Consider the following 10,659-nt stretch of genomic DNA (forward strand, 5'->3'; position numbering starts at 1 on the left):
CTTGGGACAGCAGTATAAACAGTCTTGCAAAAACCTTCTGATTTATTTATGGGATTGTCTTGCAAGAAGGCCTTGAGTACAGAAGACTGAGTTGTATATGGCTATGATAGGTTTGCTCAGTTTATAAATGTTCAGACAATGTTTTAAATATGAGTGATGTGTTTGACTTCAGTGAATCCAGATTGCCCTACTATTGTTGACTTAAAATGAATGGCCTAAATGCTACTTCTTTAAATCTGACTTAGGTCAATTCATACAAATGAAGTCAAAGGGTTGATTTTCCTTGAAGCATGGTGGTGAAATATTCCTATGCTGCCTGTATTATTTTCAGAAAGAATATTTGAATGTCTGTTCTGTGAGCCTGCTAGAATTTATGCATATTAAACGTGGTTTTGTATGTGCTTTGTGCAAACAGGACTGCAAGATTTTGTGCCTTGACGTTATAGAGACGATGTATCTAAAACATTTATTGAATAAACACAAACACTGTAATAGTATGCTAAGCATTGTATCTTTTCTGAAATAGGGTTTCACATTTGGCAAATCTGGAGAAATTCTTACAATGAGGCTTCGATTCATGGCATTTAAAGCAATGCTTAGACAGGTAAAGATAATAAATATTTTGAACTTCGGGGTTTTAAAAACAATTAATTATAATTAAATGCAATTATTTTTATAACAATGTGATAATTGTAATTTAATAATTAACAATTAAATTAAAATTTTCAATTTAATAATTAAAATTTAATCATTAAATGTAACAAAATAATTAATTGTATTGGTATAATTATAATAATAATTGGTAGAATTATATAATTGGTATAATTGTTGACTGTATTTGTATAAAATAACTGTATAATACATCGTTCTACCATATTAGGACTTGTCTACAGAGATAATTGTTTAAATCAGTTTTTAAATCAATTTGGTTAGTTACATGTGGTTAAGCAAAGTATCCTTAGAAGAAGGGTCTTAAGTTAATACAAGAGCTTTTTAAGTGCTCCTTGCAAGGACTAAGATTTACAGCCAAGCTACTACAGCTCCACAAGCTGATGTGCACCAGCAGTACCCCATTATCTGTTTGTTTGCCTGCTTTGTTTTCTTGGTACCCTTTCTCCTGTAAAGAAATGCAACACAGCTTACATTGTAACTCTTATTTCAAATGTCTGATTTAAAGTGTGGTATGTATAGACATGTTTTTGTTTATAAATTAGAAGTCTCTGTCAAGGAGCCCCCAAATCCATAATTTTTGTTTGTTAACACAATAATAAGATTGCATATTGAAATCTAAAGCCACTTTCAGAGAATTAAAATATAAATATTTCATAATGTTTTAAAGTAATTCATGTAGGTATCTAAGACAGCCTTAATTTTGCATGATTTCAGGATCAGTATTTTAGACTTTGAAATATGCAATAGAATAGTTATGGGATTTTATTCTTGCTCATAAAGCTACATGTAGACACAGAATTTGATTCATGTCAATGTGACTATTTGCAATGCGACAGAAAACTCTTGTAGTCTGCAAAACTATGACTTACAGATCAGCCATACTCCAAATCTAATGAAAAAGCAATCTTTCAATTGAGCCTTGAGGTCAGAAATGCCAGTAACACTTTACCAGGACTTAATTCAATGCACATTACAGATGACATTTTAAATCAGATACTGGGTCACATGGTGAATAAATTATAAACTGTGTACCTGACCCCAACAATTAATGAAGGAATTAAACTTAATTAAATATGCAGAACTGAGGCATGGCCACATACAGAGTCTTCTGACACTGAACCCAGTTGTATTAGGTAGACCTTAGATTTACTTTGCAGTTTATATGAAATGTCCAAACACTGCTCTTAAACATAATGTTTCTTATTGTAGGATATGGGCTGGTTTGATAATCCAAAAAATAGCACTGGAGCACTAACTACAAGACTTGCTAATGATGCTTCACAAGTGAAAGGAGTAAGTAAAATTTTGGTTTGGTATTTTTCATATTTGGTTTAGCATATAGCAAAGTTGCAGCTTGGGTGTGACTGGTTGATAATAGTCTCAACTTTGACAACTAAAATTTACTATAATGCAATAGTTGGTAGAGAATGCACAGAGAATGCATTATAACAGTAATGATAATATACGTTTACAAAACAATTTCCAAGTAAACCTTTTCTAAAGTTTACTATTGTGCTGTATTGTGATCTTCATTATTAAACAAATCTATTGGGAATCTCTTATCTAAGAAATCCGTTTAAAGAGGTTTTATTCACCTAAAGACATGCATCTAAATTTGTTCTGCTTAGGACCTCCTGCTACTTTTCTGATGACACAGATTCCTTAATTTAAAAAAAAAAATATGCAAGCAATAGGCTTTCTTTCCTCTTATTTTGGAGTTTCTTTAAAAATAAATTGTGGATTTTCAGGGGTCTGTAATACCTAGCCAAGGTACACTGAATGGAATTGTTTGTGTATGCTTAAGTAAATTTTTACTTCTCCAAGAAGTTACGAGGTGGTTTTTTTTCTGAACTGAAGAATTCTGAAGTATCTTTGGCTTTATTTCTATTGGAGAAGTTAAACATTTAATTTTCTTTTTCATTGGGCTTTGTGTGATGACTTATAAAGTAAGTGTATGATCTACAAAATATGAGTGATTTTAATGTGAAGGTGAAGATGTACATGTGAATATGTATGGAGGTTAAAGTTTGTTCAGCTTGAAGAGCAGAATTTAGAAATTGTGGTGTACATTTAAGTAATCAGCACATGGGAAAAGAAGAAATAAATGTGATCTAGGTATTTTTATACAAAAGCATTTAAGAAACTCCTATTTTGAAAAAGTTGAGTTAAGACTTTTTAAATAGTGCCTTGAGAATCAGGAATATTGTGTGTGAAAATGCTTTTCTTATTTAAATCACAGTTACTTTAGTAAGAAATGCCTTTTTTCTTCTTCCAGGCAACTGGTGTCAGACTAGCATTAATTGCCCAAAACATAGCCAACCTGGGGACTGGAATTATTATATCATTAATATATGGCTGGCAGCTGACCCTGCTACTTTTAGCTGTTGTGCCCATCATTGCAGTGGCAGGAATGATTGAAATGAAGATGTTGGCTGGGCATGCTAAGAAAGACAAAAAAGAGCTGGAAGCTGCAGGAAAGGTGGGTTTAGAGAAATGTATCTATTTCTGTATAATATATACAGTCATGTTTACCAAAGTATTGTTACTGGATGTATTACTTCCAAATACAGAACAATTCATAATATATAACTTCCACAGACAGCCTAAACTCCATGTAGTTACACTAGTAGACCTACAGAGCATCACACCTCTTCAATAATAATTGAAGAATTATGTTATTAACCAATATATATATTTATAACTGATAAATCCCTGAATGTGCTAAATGTTATTTAGGCACATTCTTTTCTCATTCCTGTTCTGATCATCTTTGTTTTCCTTTATTTTGCAACACTCTTCATTTTGACATTCTCTTTCATTTGTTTTTTTTCCCCTGTCATCCCTTTTTGGCATGTCATCTGTCTTATGTTTATTATATTGCTCTTTTTTTTTCCCCTCCTTCATCTTATTGGTGTTTGCAGGGATAATATGTATATACCCACTGGTTTCTGAGTCTGTTTGCCATTCCTTTCTTTCTTGAGTGGAAGAGAAAGATGAGAACTGAAAAGTAAGAAGGCTAGACTCTTGTTTAACAAATTAAATGAAGGCATTTAATGTCACTTCATTCCAAAAATTCTTTTGGGACAGAACAACTATTTCATCACTTCCCAGATAATTGCTTTCTTCAAGGTAAAACTTTTCTAAAATCTCTTCCTATGTCCTACTGTTTTTAAACTGAGAGGAAAATCATTTATCTAAGACCATGCACATAAGGAGTAGTATAATTATTCAGATTTGGTGTTTAAATATATGTGTCTGCATGTGTTCTAGCAGTGTAATGTCATCTTGTAGTTACTTGAGGTGCCATAGAGTTGGGTGGCCTCCAGTTGCCATTTCAGAAGGGCCTGGGTCTACTCTATGCTCTATGTTGTATCTGCCATGCTTTACCCAAATGTTTTGAGTATCCTAGACCATCTCCAAGGACACAAGTCACCTGCATGTAGGCAACTAGATTAGAGTCCTTCCCACTCCAATCAATGATTTTGGAGAAGCAGACTGAGTAGGCTCACCGTGCATAGACAGATGAATTGCTTTCTGGTTATGTTGAATAGGTATCCATTGACCCTCCCAGTAACTCCTGTTTACTAAATGAGGTTTATTTCCTTCCTTCCATCATGTCTGTAGATTAAGTTGCTGAAAAACATTTTTGTCCCTCCACAGGAAATTGTGCAGAATGATCTTTCCATGGGCTTTTTCATACAAGCCAAAGAATGCAATTCCTTTCCTTCCAACTGACTACATTTCTTCTCCTTCTCCTCTCTAATGGCTGAACATTTATTTAATGTAGTTTTATTGTAAGATATGACAGAAAAAAATTGACAATTCTTGGAATAGGCACTAAAGACTTTTTTAATGCCGCAGATTGCAAAGAATTACCACAGGTGTTACAAATATTTATGACATTTTTACAAAACTTAAAAAAATATTTACTTTTCATAGAAATGTATGAGTTTCCCCTCTCAAGGCCACCTAAGCAAGGACTGGACTACAGGAATTTTATTAAATTTTCATTTTTTTAAAAAATCAGGATTTTTTTGAGAAAAAATGGTGTTTTACCTGGAAATTTGCATTCTGCAAAGGACTGCCAAACTTAAGTTACTGAAAACCTTACTTTATGGTCTTTATTAGACTCAAACCATGATGCATTAAATGTATATTTCAGCAAAATATGTTAAAGCCCTGAAGGTCTTCATCATCTTTGTTGCCTTTCTCTGGACATGGTCCAGCACTTCAATGTCCTTCTTGAAGTGAGGGGCCCAAAATAGAACTGAGTACTCAAAGTGCAGCCTCACCAGTGCTGAGTACAGCAGGACAATGATTTTTTTATACAATGCCTCCAAAAGTCGAGGTAAATTGTTGTTGGTATTGCCCATATTCCTTTCCTGCTGTATGTACAGTTCTGAGGTAAAAAAAAGACATTACTTTGCATTTGTACTGTATCTGTGCTCATAAATCAGCTGTCCTGCTTAATACCCATCCTTAGAAATGAGACTGATTGGCAGCTGAATAGAGCTTAGATATAGCTGTTTAATAACATTTGAGATGCATTAGGAAATTGAAAATATCCATCCCTGTGGGACTGTCAACTATAATACAGTACATGTGCCCTCCCAGAGCAACAGGATTTCAGGACAACTGGAATACTCAGTCTAACACATATTTCATGGGAGGCTATGTAGGTTGTGCACTCAAGCCCAATGTTTCATCCAGAGGTGAACAGAGGGATGCAGCATTGTTCCAGGGTCTGAAGAGATGTGGTTATTCCAGGTGTCATCTGTTGGTCACTTCTAAGCATCATCCATTCTACATTAATATGGACTAAATAGACCACACAGGTTCCTAGCCTCACTGTGTGGTCACTGAGGAAGACTTTGTGGGCACCTCCATAGTCTTAACAGATTATGTAAAAGCTTCGAATCTGTTACTCCCATATAGACACACATTTATTGGCTTCAGATGTTGCTGGGTACCTTTGTGCATACAAATGACTCGAGTCTACATATCTGCAAGATTAAAGAATGTATTATTGTTCAGGTCAAATATTTACTGCTGAGATCTAAGTTAGGCTCTAAGGCACGTAAGCAACCTGGACATTTTGATTGTAGCCCAAACTCAGTGGACTGGAATTTGAATGCTCATACCCCATTTTTCTTGTTGAATAGCTTCTCCATACTTGTCATTGCTGCCTAATGGTTTCTCACCATTTATTTGTAGGACATTAAAGAGGTCTTATCAGAAAATTCTGAGCGTTGTAAGAAAATCTCATTGTCATAAAAAAAAAAATGTAAAATTATTATTTTTGATATCAAACGTTCATGATTTTAATAACCAGTATAAAAAATATAAAATTACATTCCAACAGAATTGTTTTATTAGTTTAGGATAAGAAATTGCAACACAATCTTAACTTTTGATTAAAACATTTGTGTTTCTATTGCAGATTGCCACAGAAGCAATAGAAAATATTAGAACTGTTGTTAGCTTGACCCGAGAAAGAAAATTTGAGTTGATGTATGGAGAACATTTGATTGTACCATACAGGTATAATAAAAATAACTAAGCTAAAAAAAAATCTGTAATAAATTGCACATATTTACTTCAACAAAAATAGATTTTTTTTGATAGTGTGTATGATTTAATGTATAATTTAATTACCTCAAAATTAATGTAAATATTTTGCATATTTTTTTATTAACAAACACAACCACCACCAGCTGACTTTTTTTTAAACTTGATTTAATTAATTTTCTTTATAATATTGGTATTTTCTATTACAATATCACTTGGTTTGGAAAAATGTTAGTTTTAAGTGAGCTTTGGAAGTGATCTAATCTGAATTTCCACCTGAAGTGTTTTTGATATTTAATTAAAAGCTTTTTAATGTAAATTGAATATTACCTTCTGCCATTTTTTAAAGTATTAGTGGGACTGAAAATATTTGAGTAATTGCTTATTGGTTTGTAGCTGAAAAAAAAGTAATATAAATCTGCCTGGGCTAAATAAAAATTTAAAAGTCTTAAAGTGAAAAACTAAAAAGATTCTTTCAAAGAAAGTTTTATTTATTCTAGAAGGGAATGTTTCATTTTCAGATATTCATGAGAAAAGTAAAGGAAATGACAGCCTCTGTACACAGATATATTAAGAGACTTGTGAGGATGCCACTAACACATCAACCATAATAATTGAGTGACTAGAGCACAGTGCAGGACATAAAACATATTACATAGCTTTTTCCTCAGGCTGCTGGGTTTTGAGTTCACATCTCACAACTTTCAGAACAGTGCCTAACCATTCTCAGGGTTGACATTGATGGGATTTCTCCGAGACTTCCATCTTACTGTTGTTCTAGTATAAAAAAGAAGTTATTGCTCTATGGGTCAGTTTGTCTGGAAGAGACAGAGATATGTTTCTTAGTTAATGCTTCAGTGTATTTACACTTTCCATTCATAACAGTATCAACTGAAGTCAGTTGGTATTTGCATATTAGAACTTAAGTATGATTGCACACTTTGATGAAAATGTGCATTCTTTCTTACAGAAATTCTGTGAAGAAGGCACATATATTTGGCTTTTGTTTTGCCCTTTCACAAGCAATGATGTTCTTTACCTATGCTGGTTGTTTCCGGTTTGGTGCCTATCTAGTGGCAAATGGACACATGGAGTATAAAAACGTGTTTTTGTAAGTATCACATTTGCAATATTTTTTCTGTCTATCCAGAAGAATCCTTTATTATTTAAGAGACAATAACTCAATACAGGGCTGCGTAAACAAGTTTGAAAAGACTGAGATTCTACCAGTATAGATATCAGTGACCTCAATACCCAAGAAGGTCAAAAAATCATACCAATTTTTTGTTGGCAACCTAATTGTGGTAAACACAGCTCATTTTGACTGGAAGATGTTGGAAAGTGCCTGCATCCCATCTGCTAGCTGAATGTCTCTAGTCAGCTGACTGAGTGGACTTCCAGTGGCTCAGTCAGACTTGAAAGGGATTGTTTGACCTAAAATTGTGTGAGCTCTCCTAGGCTGTTTAAATGCAGAATAAAACAGATTACTTTATGAGCTCTGAAGAGAAAAAAAAACAAAAATTAAAATAAATGAATCCATTTTACTTTGCTTTAAAAGAAGTCTCATATATCTCATATGTCAAATACCACTTCTCAGTGATGAGTAATCATCAGTTGTGTGGCAGTAATTAATAGCTGAAGACAGCAGGTTCTTAAACTATTCTAATGTAGCCTGTAAAATCACATAAAATTACATAAAAATCACCACAAAGCAATAATAGCATAGTTTTCAACCCATTTCAGTATTGTAAATCATGCTATTTTTTCCATCAGAGCTGTGATAGAAAATTAAATCTTTATTGTCACCTTGTTACAGGCTTGATTTCTTATTTTCGTTGATGCCTTAAAAATAGATCACTAACTCCCAAAAATCAAGGAACCATAGAGAGGAAACCATAGCAATAGCAGGATTAGAGTAACAATTTTGCAATCCATTGACCCTTTCCTTATAGCCCCAGCTGAGATTTAATATACTTAATCAGTATTAATAACTAAAGAAATTAGTGATAATAAGTAATGCAAATACTGAATTTAGAATGCAGACATGTTTATTTCACATCATTGAAAGAGGGTGAAAAAGGGAATTTCTGGAGCTAAATGAGTAATTGAACCAATAATAGTTGGTTACTACTTTACTCTTTCTAAATTTAGCCCTCTTTTTTCTCTGAGTGAAAGAAAAAGTTGGCTGCAGCCTCATTTCCATTGTCCTCTTCTCCATTGTCTATTGATTATTTTTTTTCCTGATTTCTTTTGTAGAGTGTTTTCAGCTGTTGTATTTGGTGCAATGGCCTTAGGACAAACAAGCTCTTTTGCTCCAGACTATGCTAAAGCCAAGATATCAGCAGCCCACCTGTTTCAGTTGTTTGAAAGAGTGCCCTCAATAGATAGTTACAGTGAGGAAGGACAGAAGCCTGTAAGTAAGCCATGTGTAATGGGTGATATTTTCTGTTGGTAATATGAACAGCACTCTTCTCACTTCCCTCAAACTGATTTTTCCTCTCCTGATTACATCCTTTTCCCAATGCATTCTTGACACTTTATCTGAACACAACATAGACCAAGTTCTCTATTGTGAGTCCAGCTTTTGCTCATAATGGCAAAAGGTCATTTGTTTTGAAAACCCCTATTGATTTCGGGGAGGGGAGTAAATACTTCTGCAATTCTATTAGAATCATCTGTGAAATTGTCTTAAAGATGTAACTGCTGCGGTCCGAGGGGGGATGGGGCCGTGACACAGCACAGACAGGTCCAGAGACAAGGCAGAGCTGCAAATGGAATACTTCATTGAGGTGTCCTGAGGTTTTATGGGTTCAGGGGGGAAAGGGCTAGAACATGGGGTGGAGCATGAGACAGACAAACGGGGGAACAAATCAGGGTAGGGACACAGGCAAAGGGGGAGGAACATGGGAGGAACCGGGGAAGGAAAGGGCGAATGGTAACTGTGTCCTCTCTGCAGCTTCTGCAGCCTATCGGAGAGGGGAGCGGGAAAGCAGGGAGCAGGCAAACTCGTGGCAAGCCCGGGTATGCCCAGGCTGTGCACTGTGTAGTGTGGATACAATGAAACCACATAATTAATAACAGTAAAGTCCATACACTAAAGTCCTGTCAATTGCTGTATGTCTTTCTCCACGCCTGGAACCGCTCCCATCCTGAATCTTGTTCCTTCACATGTAACAGTGATGCTCTTTTAATTCCAGGAAACATTTGAGGGAAACATAACCATCAAAGATGTGGCATTTAACTATCCAAACCGACCAGAGGTCAAAATCCTCCAGGGTTTGAATCTAAAAGTAGAAAAGGGACAAACTCTGGCTCTTGTTGGTAGCAGTGGCTGTGGAAAGAGCACTGTTGTTCAGCTGCTCGAGAGATTTTATGACCCACTTGATGGAGAAATGGTAAGTATTTTTTCAAGAACGTGTCAATAGATTTAAGTGAGGGTGTGCTTACTGGTTTTATGTGATGCGATAAAGTATAATAGATATTTCTAGTTTTCTCTTTCAAGTATTTTTAGTGTTAAAAAGCAGCACTGGCTCATCAGGGCTCCTTAACTGAATGAGATGTACGTAAGTCCCAGTTTCCCACATTGTATGGAATTAATGAAACAAGATCTGTGTGGTAAAAATATGCCTGACCCATGGCCTAATGGTGGTTTTGAATCCAGAGCAAATTTCCGGAGTTTTTTATATTATGAACACTTTAAAATTTGTGAAACATACATATGCATATCTACTTCTGTAGAGTGTAGTAACAGAATTTGCTGTCTATGTTCTTTCAGAAAAACCAAAACCAGAGAACCTTGCCAAAAATAATTTTTATCGTAATTTTTACTTGTCAGAAACATCTTTCAGAGTGTGTCCACATACCAAGTGATAGACTGTAAATACTTTCAGTAATTTTGGTCTAAAATACATGTAAAGTTTCCTACATTACTTATTCAGCAACTTTACATATTTTTGTTCACATAACAGTATTGTTTATTGCCATTGCTCTTTGATGTACATGTATTCAGAGACTGTGTTTGAAAAACAAGGCACACATTTTGGGTTGGATGAGATGACGATAAGAAGGATTTCAGAACTTGTCTCTGCAGAGATACTCACAAAAAGGGAAGCAATACTTAAATAAGACCTAGATGCAATGGACAAGATTTTTTTGAGACTCGAAATGCCCAAACATGTCCAGTGTAGCAAAATGATTTGTAGAAAGTAGCAGCACAAGTACTCCAAAAGTATGTTTAACCAAATCTGTCTTCCTTACCAATTTTTTTGACCTTGTATTCATGGATAACCAACCACGGTTTCATGAAAGGAAAAGCACAGACCTCTGGCATAGAAACCACAAAAGTGGTGGGCTAATTCAGAGGCTGAGTTGCCCTGTGAATTCAGGTGAGAGGGGTGTATTTTTAAAAGCAGTAACTGT

The 10,659-nt window shown here is 34.9% G+C and overlaps 1 protein-coding gene across 1 annotated transcript; it reads left to right on the forward strand.

Annotated features, from left to right (window-relative positions):
• Nucleotides 1–526: 526 nt before the first annotated feature.
• Nucleotides 527–9,676, forward strand: LOC108641822 (phosphatidylcholine translocator ABCB4-like; the record flags this gene model as incomplete). The annotated part of the gene is made up of 7 exons (XM_029959476.1): nucleotides 527–604; nucleotides 1,882–1,965; nucleotides 2,948–3,151; nucleotides 6,113–6,213; nucleotides 7,211–7,351; nucleotides 8,497–8,653; nucleotides 9,438–9,676. Coding segments are annotated over 7 exons (993 nt in total), but the record flags the coding sequence as incomplete, so codon positions are not given.
• Nucleotides 9,677–10,659: the final 983 nt, after the last annotated feature.

This window comes from Manacus vitellinus, unplaced genomic scaffold (assembly GCF_001715985.3).
Source record: "Manacus vitellinus isolate BGI_N305 unplaced genomic scaffold, ASM171598v3 scaffold_203_pilon, whole genome shotgun sequence".
Taxonomy (NCBI): domain Eukaryota; kingdom Metazoa; phylum Chordata; class Aves; order Passeriformes; family Pipridae; genus Manacus; species Manacus vitellinus.